This window comes from Phascolarctos cinereus, unplaced genomic scaffold (genome assembly GCF_003287225.1).
Source record: "Phascolarctos cinereus isolate Bilbo 61053 unplaced genomic scaffold, phaCin_HiC Scaffold_1;HRSCAF=81, whole genome shotgun sequence".
NCBI classification, from domain to species: domain Eukaryota; kingdom Metazoa; phylum Chordata; class Mammalia; order Diprotodontia; family Phascolarctidae; genus Phascolarctos; species Phascolarctos cinereus.
Window position 1 is genome coordinate 12,114,078 of NW_027555514.1, and position 19,503 is coordinate 12,133,580.

Sequence of the window (19,503 nt, forward strand, 5' to 3'; positions counted from 1 at the left end):
TCATAGCACAAGTACAACTGTTCAAAGGAAATCATCTGAGAGACATATTTAGCTCAAAGTCATACTCCAAATTTGCGGTTTTACTCTTGCAGAAGAACCCCAATATCATTTTTAAAAAACCTCGAGTAATATCTCATAAAATTTAGCTTGGGGATACAGTTTAAATAGAAAGTGAACACTTAACAACTTTCCAGAGAAACACTGATAAATGCTGCTTAAATGAGCCTCCTTCACCCAGAGTCAGAGAGGGGACATGCCCATGAGACAGCCCTGAGTGGTACCTTCACATACTGCTTCCTTTTCCTTAGCCAGGACAAAGGATGGTGGTGAGCCAGGGTGCAAACGTCCTACATTTAGGGCTTAGTACAGAGCAGGCATTTAAGGAGTGCTTGGTGACTCTTTTGGTATTTTTTTAGGACTGAATATGTCCATTAAGTGAATCTATGCACGTATTTCTACGTGTGTGTGTGTGTGTGTGTGTGTGTGTATGTATACTCATATACATGAACAATAAACCCCACAGGCCAACTCCATTAGAGATTTTGGCTGTGTTTCTCCAAACCCCAAAACCTGACCCAAACACATGTAGAGTCATCCAAGTAACAGAAAGAATCAATATCAGTCAACAAATCTTATAACAGGCACACAATTACTAATAATGATGACAATGATGATGATAGCGAACGTTGTATAGCACTTCCTATGTGCCAATAATCATGTTTAGCACTTCACAAGTATCATCTCATTCAATACTCACAATTATCTCATTAGATTTTTATATCCATTTTAAAGATAGAGAAACTGAAGCAGTGATGAAGTGACTTGCCCAGGGTCACAGAAGCAGTATCTAAGGCAAGATCTGAGTGCAGGTCTTCATGACTCTAGGTCTGGCACTCTATCCACCGAGCCACCAAGCTGTCAGTAATATATTTGCCAGCCAATGCATTTGATGCTACAATGGACTTGAGGCACATGGTCATTAAAAGAAATGTTGAGTCAGGAACAAGGGTTGAGGTGCAGAAAAGGAACTTCCCATTTCTTCCCCATGTTCCCAACTGTAGGCATGTGTGCCAGCCCCCTGTCCATCTACTGGCATTGGCAGATTTAAGGGGATAGAGAAGAGAGAGAAAGAAAAAGGTCGAGCAAGAAAAAAAGGGAGTAAAAGCTGGTCATGAGAAACTTCCAGAACTTCACTTGTCATCTAAGAGAGAATGGGGCCTCTGAGGGAAGTCACCTCTTCTTGCAGTTCTTTACCAGGTCACAAGGGAGTAGTTAAAACATTTGGCAATGTCCGTTGCTGTGTCAGCTCTTCCAAAGCAGGAGAAGAGCCTTAGCCTGGGGCCTCCTTGTGATGTCGACTCAGCAGAGAGGATGGGGAAGAAATAGAGAGAACCAGAGTCCTCCAGGGTGTCTTTGTGCTGACAGACAATGGGCTGGCTGAGCTGCTGACAGGCTTCAGGTCAGCCAGAAATGTGGCAAAAAAATGATGTGAACCACTGCTGCCTACATTGAGGATGACAAAGTTCTCTTTGCTGTGACCTTGATGAGAAGAGAGAAAGGTCAGGGGCTTCCTCAGCTCCAAAATTTACTAGCTAAGCAGCAATGATGTCTAGGCACTCATTTTCTAATTTGTAAAGTAGGGATAAAAACACTTAATAACACATTGAGCAATTCAAAGTGGGCATGATCCAGGCCCAAATTCTAAGTGCTCAAGGAAAGGTTGAGGAGGAAGGAAGAAGACAGTTTCAGCTGGGAAGGAGGAGTGTGAAGAGAGGATCAAAGGAAGTCTCACAGAGGAAGCAGTATGTGATCTGAGCCTCAGGGGAAGAAAAGGATCCAGAAGGTAAAAGATGAGGAGGGAAGACATTCCAGACATGCAGGACATCTTGTAAAAATTTCACGTAGGTCAACAAGGGCAAGGTCAGGGTCATGTGAATTGGCTGGGACGTGGGAGACGTAAACAAGGGCAACATGCAATAAGGTTGAAAAACATTGACTGGAGTAAGTTTTAAGAGCCAGACTGGGAACTTTCTGTTTTATCCCCCAGATAATAGGGAGCCAATGAAGGTTTTTTGAGTAGGAGAATGACATGGACAGATCTGTGCCTTGGGAATATTATTTTTCAACAATGAATGACTTCTAGGAGGGATTAAAGAGTGGAATTAGCTACTAATTAGCAGATCATTTCAATAGCCTAGGTGAGGACTAATGAGGGCCTCTACTTGATTGGTATTTGTCTGAGTGGACAGAAGGAATGGATTTGAAGGAAATTGCAGAGCTAAACTCAGCAGAACATGACAAGTAATTGGGACAGAAGCAGGGGAAAAGAAGAAGTAAGAATGACTCAGGGCAGGGTGGGGGAGGGAGAGGTGCAGGGCATTGCAATGCCACAAGTATGGGAATAAAAATTGGCTGCTACTTACTATTCATATTCTCTTCTAAAAAGTGAGTGTTGGCGTGAGTGAGGTAAGCATCAGGTCAGTGTTTTGTCAACACAGCTATCAAGAATGCTCTTGAAATTCATGATCAAAACAAAGATAGAGAACATTATGAAATGCGAAACAGATATTTTTGATTACATTAAACTGAAAAGTTTTTGCACAAAGTCAATGCAACCAAGATTAGGAGGGAAGCAGAAAGCTGGGAAAGAATTTTTACAACCAGTGTCTCTGACAAAGGTTTCATTTCTAAAATATATAGGGAATTAAGTCAAATTCATAAGAATACAAGTCATTCCCCAATTGCTAAATCGTCAAAGGATATGAACAGGAGGTTTTCAAATGATGAAATTAAAGCTATTCATAGTTATATGACAAAATGCTTTAAATGACTACTGATTAGAGAAATGCAAATAAAAACAACTCTGAGGTGCCACATCGCACCTATCAGATTAGCTATAATGAAAAAACAGGAAAATCATAAATATTGGAGAAGATGTGGGAAAATTGGAACACTAATGCATTGTTGGTGGACTTGTGGACTGACCCAACCATTCTGAAGAGCAGTTTGGAACTCTGCCCAAAGGGCTAAAAAATTTGGATATGTTTTTACCGAGCAATACCACTTCTACGTCTGTATCCCAAAGAGATCATGAACAAAAATTTTTATGGCAGCTCTTTCTGTGGTGGCAAAGAATTGGAAATTGAGGAGATGCCCATCCATTGAGGAATGGTTAAACAAGTTGTGGTATATGAATGTAATGGAATACTATTGTGTTATAAGAAATGATGAGAAGGCAGACTTCAGAAAAAACCTGGAAAGACTTGCATGGATTGATGCTGAGTGAAATAAGCAGAACGAGGAAAATGTTGCACACAGTAATAGCCAGGTTGTGCTATGACTAACTTTGATAGACTTACCTCTTCTCAGCAGTGCAATGATCTGAGACATCTCCAAAAGTCTCATGATGGAAAATCCTCTCCACATCCAGAGAAAGAACTATAAGGTCTGAATGCAGATTTCAGTATACTATTTGCTCTTTTTTCCTCCTGCTTTGTTTTGTTTCTTCTTACTTGTGGTTCCTCCTATTGCTTCTAATTCTTTTTTTACAACATGACTAATGTGAAAATATGTTTAATAGGAATGCATATGTAGAGTCTATATCAGATTGCATGCCATCTTGGGAGGAAGGAGCAGAGGGAGGGGGAGAAAATTTTAAAACTCAAAAGCTTATGGAAGTGAATGTTGAAAACTAAAAATAAATTAATTAATTTTAAAAAAGCATGCTCTTGAAATTCACAAGATAGGTCTGTGGTAATTCCATGCATTCCTGGGGTGCAACGTTCAGAATGTTCAGTTCCCTGTGATCATCATGTTCAGGCTTATAACACTCATCATGAAAGGATACTTGGAAATTGGGAACATTATACTCAAGCATCTGAAAGAAGAACTCAGCTACCTTAGACTTCATTCTGTACCAATCTCAAATACTGTGGCCCAAGATGAACCTAAAGTACATCTAAATATGTAGTGCATGGTGCGCTTCACCATCATTTTCCTCACTGAGAGGAGATGTTTATGGTTTTATTTGGTATACTTTTACACAAGAAGAAACCATGATTTCATTAGCATGTTCAACATCTAGCATGAGAATTCCCTTTACCAATGTCAATCACAGCTCTCCTGTGAATTAGTAGGTAAAGACTAGGGTATTACCTCTGGCTCAGTGAGGTTACTTGGGTATTACAACTCTATAGTGTCAGAGGCAAGATTTTAACTCATGCTCACTTCAAACCTGGAACTTTTCTATTTACTAAGTCATACTGCATCTCTTCTGTTGTGTAGAAGGATAAAGATGAGCAAACATCTCTTTGCTTATACTCAGGGTTGAGGAAAAGATCTCTTAGATGATTGAGGAAGATAGATGTTTATTATGGGACAGAGAGGATGCTTCCTTAGTAGACAATAATCATCACAGTAACAATGAGCATCAAAAGAAGTAAAGCTAGGTGGAGCCCAGACACAGTGCATTGAACAGACATGGAATCTGGGGGCCATAGGTATTATTGTACATAAGAAACTCGAAAACCTACAACAAGAAAACAAAAAAGGTCGGTTTCATGTTGAGATTGACAAAGGGCAGCACACATGCTAAACTGACACCAATGTAGTGTTAAGAGATTCAGAATAAGGGTCTAAGTATATTAGGTGGATGCCTTTTGGAGGATTTATGGAAGGGTATGGACAGGAGCCATGCAAAATGTACAGGGATAGATGTATTGTGATCTGCCCTGTTAAGGGGACGCCTACATGCATGAGATCACAGGTCCATAGCTTAGCATTCAAGAATTCATTATTTAATTATTATAATTAATGAAAAAATAACTAGGTGGTATAGCAGACAGAGCACTGGGCTTGGAATTAGGAAGACTCATCTTCCTGAGTTCAAATCTGGCCTCAGACACTTACTAGTTGTGTGACCCTGTTTTCCTCAGTTTCCTCACCAGTAAAATGAGCTGGAGAAGGAACTGGCAAACCACTCCAGTATCTTTGCCAAGAAAACCCCAAATGGGGCTACAAAGAGTCAGATATGACTGAAAAACAATTGAACAACAACAATTTATGAAAATTTACATTTTATGAATCTTTTTTTCCCAAAAAAATATCTTTTCATGATTTCAATGGTTTTTGTTGAAAGGTACTAAATTGATCATTTTAAAAGAGAATAGTTAATCTACCAAGATACACCTAAGAACAGAATGTCACAGCACTGACCTGAGGCCAACCTCATATTCAGTTCCTTTCCCAAGATGTGGGGGCAAAAGGAAAGGATGATAGGCTATCTGACTGCTCTGTGTTTTCTGTATCTCTTTATGGGTTTCTATGATTCTGACAGTTTATACGATATTCTAAACTCACAGTCCCCCACTTCTGCAATGAAGTGACAAAGATGTATTTTCTCAACTTTTCTCTGGGAGCCAGTTAGATCATTATACATTATAGGTACAAAACATTCTGTTTAAGGAAAAATAAAAACATGTGTATCGATTTCCTGTCCTCAAAAGACAGGCAATTGATGTGAATATAAGAGAACAAAAGCCATTTATTTCTCATTATAAAAATAATCAAGAGAAATAAACTGGCAGTTTTCTAATACCAAAACTATCACCAGCCATGTGAGAGGATGCTCCAAATTACTCACCATGAGAGAAATGTATCTTGACAACTCTGAGGCTTAACTTCAGAACAACCATATCGGCAAAGGTGTGAGAAAATAAAAATGGCAAATGCTGGAGAGGCACAGGAATGCCCTTTTTGTGGAGCTGTGAATTGTCCCAATCATTCTGCATGATAATTTCAAGCTATATTAGAGAAGTCAGTAAATGTCACATGACATTGGGTAGGTGGTATGACTTCAACTCAATAATAGCACAATTGGCCATGCACAGACCAAAAGCAGAGGAAAGATGAGAGAGAGAGAGAGAGAGAGAGACAGAGAGAGAGAGAGAGAGAGAGAGAGAGAGAGAGAGAGAGAGAGAGAGAGATGTATACATACAGAGATCAATCTGTAGGAACATTTTTGTTGTAATAAAAATAAACAAAAGAATACAAGTAGAAACAAAGTAGGTACTGAATAAATTTCAGATTATGAAGATCGAAGGTCATAGGTACGTGTATCTAGAGCCGGAGGTAACCTCAGCTGTCATCTATTCCAACTCCCTCATTTTACGGATGAGGAACTGAGGCATAGGGAGGTTTAAGTTCTTTGGCCAAGGTCATAGCACTGACAGAGGCAGGAAATGGAGTAATAGTGCTCCATAAGACACACTGACTGTAGAGTAACAAATGTAGAGAAAGAGACCTCAGAGTCATTTGGTCCAACCCCTCCATTTTATGAGGAAGAAACTGAGGCCTACACAGTTGAAGAAATTTGCCTAAGGTAACAAAGGTAGAAAGGGTCAGGGGTGGAAAATGGTCCCATGTCCTCTCATACCAGAGCCAGAGTTTTTCCTTGCAGCCTCTTTTTAAAGAAGGAGCAATGTAACCAATTCAGAGAAAACTAGAAAGACTTGTATGAACTGATGCAGATGGAAGCAGAGTCATAATAGTTTAAACAGTAGTCACAATGAGATTAAAAGAGCAAAATGCTGGTCATTGCAATGCTCAACCTTGACTTCAGATGACTGATGATAAAACATGCTTTCCTCTTCTTGGCAGAGGACCAGAAGCCCATTGGTTCAGAATGAGGCATATGTTGTCAGGTGTAGCCAATGTGTTGGGTTTTTTTGTTTAACTAATAATGATATCACCTAGCACTTTATAGATATTATCTCATTTAACTGTCGCAACAGCACTAGGAGATGAGTGATATTGTAATCCCCATTTTCACAGATGAGCAAACAGAGATAAAGAGATATTAAATGACTTGCCGAGGGGGTCACTTACCTACTGTGTAAGACAGGATTTAAACTTAGATTTTCCTGATGCCAGTTCCAATGTTCTATCCACCATACACCTACTTGCCCATTTACTGACCTTTTCATTATATAGGGGAGTTCCACTTGGAAGGAGGAACAAAACAAGAACTTATGAAGCACCTACTATGTGGCAGGCACTATGCTAATTGATGTACAAACGTTATCACATTTCATCCCCATGATGACACTGGGCGGTAAGTGCCATTATCCCCAGGGTAAGTAGCAATAATGGGGGAAAATAGAGCAATAACACATTTCTCTGTGTGGCTGTATGTGCCTCTCTCTTTTCTCTGTCTCTCTCTTTGTCTGTCTCTGTGCGTGTGTGTGTCTCTCTCTCTTATTCTCTTTTTAAGATGCCAAGCATGAATAATTCATGAGCCCTTCCAGATGGCACTCACATTTTAAAGAATGCCTTTCAATATTTCTATCCAAAGAAGTAAGTGACATGGGCATTGTAGACACCACAGGAGGAGTGGTTAAAACATTTGTGGTTTCACCTCCTACTCATCCTGTGCATAAGGTCAGCCTTTTGCATCTTCATGCTTTGGGTGCTTTGGGCATCACTTGCCAAGTGAAATCTTAAACTCTAAAAAATTCAAGTAGATTTTTTTTACCTCCATGACAACTTCTCCTCCTCTTCCTCGGTGGGGGATTTCATACGCCTCAATTTGTTGTTTGGTGAGTCTCACTAACTTTTCCGCCAGCTCCCTCCAGCCTTTCCCTAGTTTGACAGCTGAAGTCAGAATCGCCGTCTCCCGGATAAGATGTGCAACCAACCCTCGGCAGTCTATCTTCAGCAGTGCCTGCAGCAACAGTTACATGGTGAGAATACTGTCATCATTAAAAACTAGTCGCCAGTGCCTGATCTCACAAGTGGAAAACTCTCCCCACAGCTCTAAGGAACTTCTCCTTGTTTTCCACCAAATGTTACTGCAGCTGAGCAGCATTTTGATTTGGGTGTGCTTCCTCACTCTAAGAGATGAGAAATGCATGTATACTGTGCCCTAAGCAAAGTGAACATATAAAACATGCCAGGATGATAAGGCAGATGAAGCTACATTGGGAGTGGGGGGGGGGAAATGAAGGGTGAATCTCGGCTCTCCTCCTAACTATGTGACTTTGATCAATTCACACCCCTTCTCCAAGCAGGATCAGCACCCATAAAACAAGAGAGATGGACTGGATGAGAAGTGACATAGTCAAGGTGAAGAATACTGAGTCTGCAATCAGGAGAGACCTGGGTTACAATCCTGCCTCTGACTCTACCTTTCCGTGTGGCCCTAAACAAGTCACAACCCCTTTGTGCCTCAATTGCTTAATTAGTAGGGTAGAAGGAGTAATACCTGATTTCATATCTCATCTGTTATTGCCAGAATCAAATAAGATATTGTTCTCCCCTTTCTTGTGGCTAAACTCCTTGAGAAGACCAGCTACAATCAATACCTCCACTCAGTCTCCTCTTTTCTCAACCACATGTTATCAGGCTCTTAAACTCTTCATTCAATGGAAGCTGTCAGTCAATTGGCAAGCTTTTACTGAGTGCCTACAACTGAGTGCCTAAAAGGTCATTGATGTAAGCACACACTACAACAAGGTAGGCACACTAATGGAACGTGCCCTGTGCTAAGTGCTAGGGGTACAAAGAATGCCAGTGTGTGCTCTCAAGAGCTCCCAATTTAATGGAGGAGACAGCATGCAAACACCTATGCACACACAAGCTACGTACGGGATAAATTTGGGATACTCTCAGAGGGAAGGCACTAGCATTAAGGAGGACTGAGAGGATTCATGCAGATAGTGGGTTTTTAGCTGGGCCTGGAAGGAAACCAAGGAAGCTAGGAAATAGAGACAAGGAGGAAGAGTCTCAGGTGTGGCTGTCACCAATGAAAATGCTTGGAGTCATGAGCTAAGGGTTTACAGCACAAAGAAGAGCCAAGAGGCTAGTGCATCTGGCTAGCAGGGCAAATGGAAGGGACTAAGGTTTAACAAGACTGGAAAGGTAGGAAGAAGCAGATTATGAAAGACAGAGGATGCTGCATTTGAGCCTGGAAGAAATAGGGAGCTATTTGGAGTTTACTGATTAGCAGGTGACGTGGTAAAATAAGTTAGACAGCAGAGCACACGATGCGTTCTTCTCTGAAAAGTTGCCAATGCCTTCTTAATTGACAAACCTAATGATCTTTTCTCATTTCTCATCCTCTTAACCTCTCTGCTACATTTGGCACTATTAATGAATAGATCTGGACATCCTGAACTGGATGTCTTGTAGGCGTATCAAAGTGACCATGTGCAAACCTCAAACCCTCCCCAATTTTGAACTTTCCTAGCAAGCTTGAGGGCACCACGATCCTCCCAGTCACCCAGGCTCATCACCTCAGTGTCATCCTCATGCATCCATACATCCAGTCTGCTGTCATTTCTACCTTCACATCTCTCATGTATGTGCCCTTGTCTCCACTCACAGATCCCCCACCTTTGTTCAGCCCCTCATTGCTTTACCTAGATTCTCGCCATAGCATTCTGATTGGTATGTCTGCCTCACTGCTCTCTACTCTTTGCTCTCCTTCACTCAGCTGGTATTACCACTAGGATCAAATACATCTTTTGTCATTCAAAGTCCTTCATAACCTAGCCCTTTCATATTTTTCCAATCTTAGACCCTCCTCCCTCTATATTCTCCATGATGCAGCACCACTTGCCTTATTGCTCCTCCTCACTCATGATACTAAGTTCCCCTTTCCACACACTTGCATTTGCTGTCCCTCCTGCGTCAAATGTTCTCTTCCTTTACCTCCTCCTCTTGGTTTACTGGCTTCCTTCAAGATTTCCCAAACTCTGCTGCTGCTCATGCCTTCTCCTCAGATTGTTCTATACGTACCCTGTATCTTCTACATATGCAATAATTTACACGTGTTCTATCCCATTGGAATTTGAGCTTCCTGAGGACAAGGCTATTTTTACCTTTCTTTGGTATATCCAGCATCTGACAGCAAATGCTTGTTGCTTTACTGATAAACTCTCCGACTGTAACATAAAGTGCCTTGTAAACTGGGAAGCAGCGATTCCACTAGTCATTCGTGTTCTGCTGTTCTCGTAGGATTTTTGGCCCAGTGCCAGACATATAGTAAGTGCTTAATAAATGCTTACTGACTGATTACTGCTTCATCATAGACCAAATATCTGATATGCCCCTGAAATTAGGGAATAATTAATCTTTTTTACCAAGGGAGACCCAACATTTCTCAATGAACTGGCCGTGCTGTTTTTCTAACAGCAACCTTCCTCAGTGTGGTGGTGGTTGTTTTCTATGACTCAGATAAGGGCCAAAATGTTACGCCTGAATGACTTTTCAAAGATCTATCTGTTACATAAAGTGAGACATAACTATTATTTTCTAGGAATGATACTAACATGTATTTTTGAAGTTAAACAGGCACACATTTAAGACATGCAACATTGTCTTATGAAATGAATAATCCAATTTATTTCCTGCCCTTACTCTCCCCACTGTTTGCTTTGCTTTGTTACCCAATCCTTCCTTCCCTGTGTACGTGCCTTTGAAAACTCCCCAAATCTCTTTGTTTATCAATGGCTTCAACTATAAAACACAAAAATAAATCCATTCAATTCTGCTGTGTTAAGAAAAAAAATCACCACTCGTCCTTCTATACTCAGAAGCATACACTCAAATACTATAGTCAATATTTGACATAAATACTTAGAAACATTCAGTTAAGTTAATGGAAATCACACTGAAAACAGATCGACAATTTGTCCTTATGAGGACCCATCTTGGCCCTAGAAGAAAGGAGAAAATGTACCTCCCTCTCTTCTTTGCAGAGGTGAGGACTCTAGCACACTATCAGACTGAGCGTGATGTATTGGGTAGCCTTGCCGAACTACATTTGTGTTTGTTTATATTTTTGTCTCTTTTATTTGTTTGCTTGGTTAGTTAGTTCCAAAGGATGGGAGGAATATATCTGGAAGGAAAAAGGAAAGATATATTTTTTTTATTTTATTTAGAAAAGAAAAGGAATGGCTAAGTCATCTTCTGGCAACAATGAATTTGAAGACTCACAAAATGAAGCCTGTTGTCTTGGGATCCAGTTTCCTTCAGTAGAGTCTATGTGTAAGGATGGGATGTAGGAGGTTTGGAGTGTATGGCTTAAAGAGTGCCATTATAAGTCACTGCCATCAACACCTAGTTCCTGGTCTTAGGCAATTATCCAAAAGCTCTACTTCCCCCTCAGTCTTATTCCCCTGGCCCTGTTTAGTGCAGAATCCTCCTCATAACTCTTTGAATCTATTCCTCCTGAACTCAGAGCCCATATTCCTGTGGGTAAGTTCTGCAGGGTACACTAATGTTAAATCCCCGGAACCTGGGCTTACAGAATGAATGCACTTCTTTAAGTTCTCATCCTACCCCACACCTCCCAAGGACGGACACGTTCATTTACCACAGTCTGTAGATAGAGTGTCAGGCCTGGAGAAAGAAAGGCTCATCTTTCTGAGTTCAAATATGGCCTCAGACAGTTACTAACTGTGGGACCCTGGGCAAGTCACTTAACCCTGTTTGCCTCAGTTTCTTCATATGTTAAAAAATGGGCTGGAGGAGATGGCAAACCACCCCACTATCTTTGCCAAGAAAACCCCAAATGAGGTCGCAAAGTGTTGGACATGACTGAACAATTGAACAAAAAGCCCTGAAGCCAAACTCCTGCAGTAATTACACAAATCCAATATATTATAGTTATTAAGTCTTAAAATCCAGAGATGTGACAGCTGTGTTCACGTAAACATTTTGAGGCCAACAAAAGAAGGGAGACAAATTTTCAATTTAAGCTTCAATGGGCACATTGTGAGGGGCCACAAAGCTAATGAGTTATTGCATATATAGTTATGATTTCTACCACGTAATTGAATCCTTATTATTCTGTCTTTTAGAGCTCAGATGTACATTTGTTTCTTCTTTGGTAGGGCATATTCTAGTCAAAATCCTTCTGAAACTAGCAGATCATCCTTATCAAAGCTGGAGGTAGAGTGTGTGTAGGTAGGGCTGGGGCTAGAGGTTGGATTCCATGAGAGGCACTTTTCATATTACTTTGAATAAATACCCAATTTTAATGCGAAACATTTTCACTCTCCATTGCCCGCAGATATTTAGTTTCTGGAATCATTTAAAGTACATGGATTTTAGTGTCAGCTGCAAACCTCTCATCAGCAGTAAAACACACAGGATATAATTTCCAAACTCAAGAGAGTACAATTTTCAAACCTTGCCTAGGGCAGACCAGTGCCTTGTATCAGTACTGATACTTATCTGGTTGTCGTAATTTCTTCACTGTGGTTCCAAAACCAAGTTCTATTTTTATTATCTTTGCCATGATATTAAGCAATACACATCCTCATTAAAATGAACAGAGAATACACTTGTGTAGTACAACTCAAAATACTGATTCAACGCATTGGGAGAATTGTAATGAGAACACAGCTTGTTTGCGTGATGTTGAAATTTTTACCTTGTTTACCTTGTTGGCTAAACAGCTCTGTAACAATAAGTCCTATCGATTTAGCAATAGCCAGGTAACGGAGCAAGCAATGGGCATGGATGGGCACAGGGAAAGAGCTCAGTTTTTCTTTCCAGAAGCTCACCAATATTTCTATGCCTGTGAAACAGTGAGGAAGTTATTTCTGTGTATATTAAGGGAAGAAGGAGTAGGGATACATTGTTAAGACCAGACCTATTAGTTGGACACTGAAGAGAGATTTGGAGAGAGCAAGCAGAATGGGAAAGGATGCTAGCCTTGTCCATGACCACTCGGGACTGCTAGGTATCTCTCTAGTCTCCATCTATGTACCCGCAAGTGTACTCCACTTCCAAAGAAGGCTTCTGGAGGATTCCTTTACATATTTCTTCAGTTAAGCCTTATGCATCCATTTCCACATGAACAAATGCTTGGGGATTCCTGCCTAAGACCCTAAGGAGTCTGGTGGTGGATTATCAATACTCTAAGTTCCCAGAGGCTCCACTCTTGTAGGCTGCCTTCCAGAAGCAGTTGTCATGCCCTTGGGACGTGCCTATGACAGAGGTAAAGACTTCTATCATACCATAGTCTGCCAAAGCCAGGATAGGGTCACCTCAATGAGGCTGGACAGCCTGGTCAGACTTTCCCCAAAGGGTAAACGCTAGAGTGAACAGATTAATCCATTTGTGTGACCATTACATGCCAACGACATCGTACAAAGTCTGGTCTGCATTCTATCTAGCTCACATATGCCTGATCTCTTCTTAGCTACATAGGATCTGGAGGGGAAAGGGACTGCCAGGCCTCAGAGCTAGTGCCCCCAGCTACTATTTGACGGCTTAAGCTCAGGCTCCCTGACTGAGGTCACGCCCACTGCTTATGGCATCTCCTCTTTGAATCCTCTCCTCATTGACATCACCCTCTGCCTCTTAAGAGCCTAGTACTTACATAGTCAATTAGGGATCACTGAGCACTTTCTGTCTGTCAAGCCCTGGGTTTGGCCCGAGCATTACTCCTGTTTTACAGGAGCTCACTTTCTACCGGGACAGAAAACACATAACTAGGTCCCCACATATATTCCATGTGTTACCTTCAGAGGCAATTACATATATGATATACAAAGACCACACTAACATTAATTGAGTTCTGGATTTTGAGTTGAAAGGGACCTTAGAGTCCAGATTATCCAAGTCCTTCCTTTTGCAAGTGAGGAAACGGAAGCCTGGAGAGGTCGGGTGATTTGCCCAAGTTTGAACTGGAAGCAAAGACCAATGTAATTCTTTGTATGTATTTTGGGCCTAAAATCACCCTCTTCAGGCTTTGAATGACATGGAGATGACTTGGCTTCTCAATGCCTTTGCCAGTTGAGCTCCGAAAGGCACAACTAAGCTGGGAGGTTTTCCAATATGGGTACAGGGATGAACCAGCCTACTTATGTTAGGATGGACTCAATACCACGTTTTCTACAGCCAGGTTGGCTTTGAATTTTCCAGCTGGAACAATTCTTGAAAACCTTCTACTGAGCCAGAGAGGAGTAGAGATCTGCATCTGCAGGGAGCATGCTAACAGGAACCCAAGTGATGTAAGCATAGAATTCCACACACGTATATTGCTAGTCCTTATGTTCTTAGGATTTTTTTCTCTTATATTAGTTTTGAATCCCTTTTTTGAGGATGGGACGAGGATATCCTACTTCTTTGGACCTGACTCTAAGCCATACTCCAACAGTCTGCTGCAAATCCTTGAGATTTACTGGATGGATTGTTGACCTGGAGAGTCCTATTTAGAGAATATAAGTTAAACTAAGTCAAGGTCTCCTGTGTTCACAGAAAACTTCATTTACTTAAAGGGTTCAGGGATCCTCCACTTTCTGCTGTTCTTCACACAAGACCCTCTATCCATCATGCTACTGACATTAGATGATCCAGTGGATAGAGGATGGGACTTAGAGTGAGGATGGATTTGAGTATGAATCCTTCCTCAAACACTCACTAGCTGTGTAACCTCAGGCAAGTCTTTAAAGCTTCAGTTTCTTCATCTGGAAAATGGGATTAATCATGAACCTACTACTTCCCAGGACTGTTGTGAGGATCAAATGAATCTACACAGGCAAAGTGCTTTGCAAGCCTTAAACACTGTACAAATGCGAGCTTTTACCATTGGCATGCCTTTACACTGGCTGTCCCTTATGCCTGGAATGCATTCTTTCATTACTCCAACTTCATCTTGCTTCAAGACCAAGTTCAACCACCACTTGGGCCTAAGTCCTTCTCTGATTTCCCCAACTCCTTGTTCTTCCCCCTTAAAAATTGCCTAGTATCTGTGTGTAAATACCTATATATGTATACTTAGATCCCAATGGGTGCTAGTAATAAATCCAATAAAATTATCAAATGTATATGAATTCACACTTTTCAAAATTATATTTATGTAACATATGGCCAGAGGACAACTAAGTGCCATAGTAGATAGAGTGCCCGGCCTGAATTTAGGAAGACTCATTTGCCTGAATTCAAATCCAGCCTCAGACACTTACTAGGTAGGTGATCCTGGTTAAGTAACTTAACCCTGTTTGCCTCAGTTTCCTTATCTATAAAATTAGCTAGAAAAGGAAGTGACAAACCATTCCAGTTCCTCTGCCAAGAAAACCCCAAATGGGGTCATGGAGAGTCAGACATGATTGAAACAACAAAACAACAAAAACAACAAAATATGATGATTGGTTCTAGCCAATGGAAATATGCAGTATGACTCTGAATAATGTGACCTCTTCACAGGATAATTTATTATCACTAGTTAGGACTTCCCCTGATGTAGATTAAGCTCCTTAAGGGCAGGGACCATTTTATTTTTATCTTTGTATCCTCAGCACCTAGCACAGTGAGGGCACATATGGTAGGCATTTAATAAATTTGTGTTGATTTATCGATCTATCCGTCCATGGTTTCCTTGATGGGAATACTTTCCCCACTGATGATTTAAGAGAAAGTTGTCTTGGATTGCTCTGCCTAAAAAGTGACCCCCTAAAAAAATAAAAATAAAAAGTGATCCCCCGGAGCCAATCTGGTAATGAGCCCACCCAGAAGTAGCTAGACTGGTCCTATATATAGAACAGACACATATGGCCCTTAAAAAAACCTTTTCATCTTGGTGGAAATTAGTAAAGCATATTTTCGACTGGCAAGAATTTTGAGAACACAGAATGCCCTCTGTGCCAAGATGAAGACTTGGACAGTAGCACTTTAACAGAAGAAGTCCATGGAACCCCCTTGTGGTTTGGAATACAGTTCTGTGATTTAACTGCTGTGGGCAACTCCCAAGGCTCCCAACTCTCCATAATGCAGCTCAGTATCCCATTTGTAACTTCTAGTCTTAGAGACTAGAGAGGTTATGTGGTCACAGAGAGGTAGAACTGTAACTTAGGTCTGCTCAATTCCAAGGCCAACATTCTAGCTCCCACCCATTTTCTCATATCTATAGACTTTAAGGATTTTAATTTGTCAAATCATAAGATCAGAGATAAAGGGAGGGACTTTAGAATGCATCGAGGCTGACCTATTTATTTTACAAATGAGGAAAGTAAGGAACAAAGAGGTCAAATAATTTCCTCAGGGTTCCATAACTTTTGGATCCCAGGTATTTCTTGAGTACAAATCCAGGATTTCACGTATTTCAAAATCCAAAATCAAATAGCACGTACACACACAGAAAAGCATCTCCAATGAATTAAAAGGTTAAGTGGTTAAATTGTGCTTTCCATGGCCCTGTTGTTATTTAATTTCATGAAATGAATTTACTTTAAGGTAATAGAAAATTACTAAATATTTGAGAAAAGAGAAGAGCAAATCTTTTAAGTGCTATGTCATACCACACAGAGAATCTTTGTTCTTCCTTCAAAAGAGAATAGAATGCTTGGGGGAGGGGGATTTTTATGAGAATCAAACTGAATATTAAATTTAAGGAATAGCTTTGGATCCAGACCTTATTGGCATTTAATGATTTAATTTGCTGACTTCTGGAAGTAAATTCACCTGTTCTTATCATTATTTTGAAATTAATTTGTTATGTTATAAAGTCTGTTTAAAAAAAGCACCTAAGCAATACTTACAACCACAAGTTCATAAAGAAAGCTCCTCCTAGTTCTGTCCACATGACAATCTTCCTTCAACTTCTTGACAACATAAGACACTCTTTCTGTCTCTTTGTCAACTTGCATCTGATCAAAATCTTCTGCCGTCAGCTGTGAATAGCCCAGTGCCTCAGCTAAAGCTTTCCAGTTTAAAATTTTTTCAGATACCAAGGTCAGCACAGTTGAATAGATGTAGGTCATCTTCTTAAAGGGCAGGGCAGCCTGTTCTATAAGTTTCTGGGTTGTAAATGCATTCTCTGACATGTCAATTACTTGTTCCCTAGAAATCACTTTGACATTTTTGCAATGCACAAGACCAAGCTTCCCCCGGAGGACTCCTACATACCATTCCTTGACTTTGCTCTGACCAACAGCTTTCACCTTGCCTCCTTCAAGAAGGGCAATGGTGTCCCCTTTGAAATATTCTAAGAGGTAATCAATCTTGTTCTGCCTTAACACTGTTTTCATGGTTACACCATAATTGATAAAGCACAGTGTTTTATCTTGAAACTTGGAATATTTAGTAGCTGGTTCTGGGGACAAAGGGTAGCACTTGATCTCTTCCATTTTCAATGCGTTTGACTGACTGAGAATCCTACTGAAGTTGGGAGCTGGGTCAGGTGTCCTTACATAAAACTGTGCTACTGGGTTTTCATTGGGAATATGGATCTGAACCAGGAACACAAATGCATGTAAGGTCTTGCTGTCCATTGCAGAAAACAGAAATTGTTGGTGGATAACTTCTCCAGCTTTCAGTTGCTCTTGTTTAATTGCTTTCCTTTGGCCATCTTCTTTCACTTCAAAATCTAGATCATCTGAGAGGACTGAAATGCATAGATCATGGGGCTGGTCAAGCAAAAAGGAATGTTTCCCCCAGAGTTGAAATACAACTGGAGACACGTTTTTCCCACTCCTATTAATATCAGTAATGGTGAGCTTGCTTGGCATGTAGCTATGTCCCCATAAAGCAAAGATGGCAGTGAAACTGGGATGGATGTATTTGGGTCCATAAATTCCAACATAAACAGTTTTGTGGATATAATCCCACACACTTGTGGCTGGTGCCTGAATGGTTTTCGCTTGAGCTGTGACCACTATGTACATCACACGACTTAGTTCTAATAATTTCACTTGGATTGTGTCATTGTAAACATAGCAGCTACTGAGTTCTTTGAAGGGCCCCCCTCTATTAGAGCTATGCAAACAAGTCATCATCCCCATGACTTGGCTAAAAGGGTCCTGCCTCACTTCAGCTGAGACTTTCATTTCTAACAAAATGGTTTCCATTGTATCAAGGTTGCTTAATCTAATTTCCAAAAGTGGACTCACAGTACATGACAGATCATGATTCAGCTTTTCTGGAGGGTCTATGAAAGCTCTCATTGCAACTTCTTGGAACTCTCCAGTCCTTACATGGCCTTGAGGCACATGCACAGTGATGTGTGATCCCGGGAGTTGTACTGAGCCTCCTTCGTGGTCCAATTTACAAATGATAACAGTATCTGGCACTTGTGTCTGAGCCCAGCCTGGACTTTGACTCATTGTGTTCAAATCCAGACATGATCGAGCCAGTTGACGTTGACTTAACCAGGCCATTTTATAAGCCTCCCGGTCATGTTGAAGCCATTCTCTGTCATGAGGTAAAATCTGGTCGGACATCTCTGTATTCAGTGTCCCATCAATAATGTCCAAAAGTTCTGAAACACTCTTGGATTTCCCAGATTTCTTTGATGAAGACTTCCTGAGCAATTGATGGACATTTAATTCATCACCAGAAGAACTATCTTCTTCCACTTCTCGAAAGAAGAGAAAGGGGTCTTCTTTTAAAATGGACATGTTTGTACTCTTCCCAATATTTCTTAACTGAGCTATGTCATCCAAGAATGGGTTAGAAGCAGAGAGTTCATTCCAGAATGGATTAGTTGTCTTGGAAATAGGACTGGCATGCTGGGAGCTAACATCAGGCCAATCAGGAGGCACATCATTGTCTTGGCAATCTGGTTTTGAAAACCCATAAAATAAAGGTGAGTCAACATTCTCAAATCAATCTATCACCCAATCATTATCATATCTCAACAATGAGAGCCTATTTTTTTTTAAGCTTGCTATTTACCCTCCAGGATCTGACCATGAATTTCAAACACAGTTTTAGATTTGGTCAATTTTTAAGTCTTTGAGAAAGAAGGGGGAAAAAATTATCCCATTGACTTCTGATATAACAAATAATGTCACAGTTTTAAAATCCCATTTAATCTTGAGATTCTCATATCTGAATCTAACCAAATGTCATTTATAAGGAAGAAGGAATTATTTTTAGTTTAAAGAGGAATAGATTTAAGGTGTTTCCTCTTGATCAATGGAATAATCAGAATTTTTATCTTTTCTTGGTTTTTAGAGGCAGCATGGTAGAGCAAACATAGATCTAGGCTTGCAGAAAAAACCTGGATTTAAGCCTTGCCTTTGACACATACTAGCTTTGTGATCCTGAATAAATCACTTAACTTTTCAGTGCCTAGGAAACCCTCTAAGAATCTCAGTTTCAGCAAAAGTGGCAGCATGTTTTAGTAGAGGGAGTTCCCAATACCAATGGAATCACACAGCTAGAACCTATCCCAATTTAATTTTATATTTCTATTATTTAGGCTGCTCTTCCATGCTAGTAATCTTCTGTATTAAAACCCATAAATGTTTTTAGTGGTCAGATGTTTCCAAAGATCTGTATGTTTTGGCATCATTTCATTTTTCCCATGAATGGTAATATTGTTAGGATAGAATGAGATGAAGGTTGTAAAAACATTGCAAACCTTAAATATTAACTAATCTTTTGTTTTTCAGAGCCCTAAACACAATATGCCTCCAGTCTTGGTCCCCAGACTTTGTTCTTCTCTGCTATAACCTTTGAAAAGACAGGGCTACCCCATATTGATGAACT

The 19,503-nt window shown here is 40.4% G+C and overlaps 1 protein-coding gene across 3 annotated transcripts in view; it reads right to left on the reverse strand.

Moving 5' to 3' along the window:
* MACC1 (MET transcriptional regulator MACC1) overlaps window positions 1–19,503 on the reverse strand; it is an 89,877-nt gene that overhangs the window by 32,535 nt on the left and 37,839 nt on the right. For all 3 annotated transcript variants that reach the window (XM_020993410.2, XM_078154499.1, XM_020993412.2), the window contains 2 exons: window positions 16,551–18,568; window positions 7,532–7,720 (listed from right to left, as the gene is read on the reverse strand). In XM_020993410.2, the coding sequence (XP_020849069.1) occupies window positions 7,532–7,720; window positions 16,551–18,568 (2,207 nt within the window). The remainder of the gene's footprint in view (window positions 1–7,531; window positions 7,721–16,550; window positions 18,569–19,503) is intronic.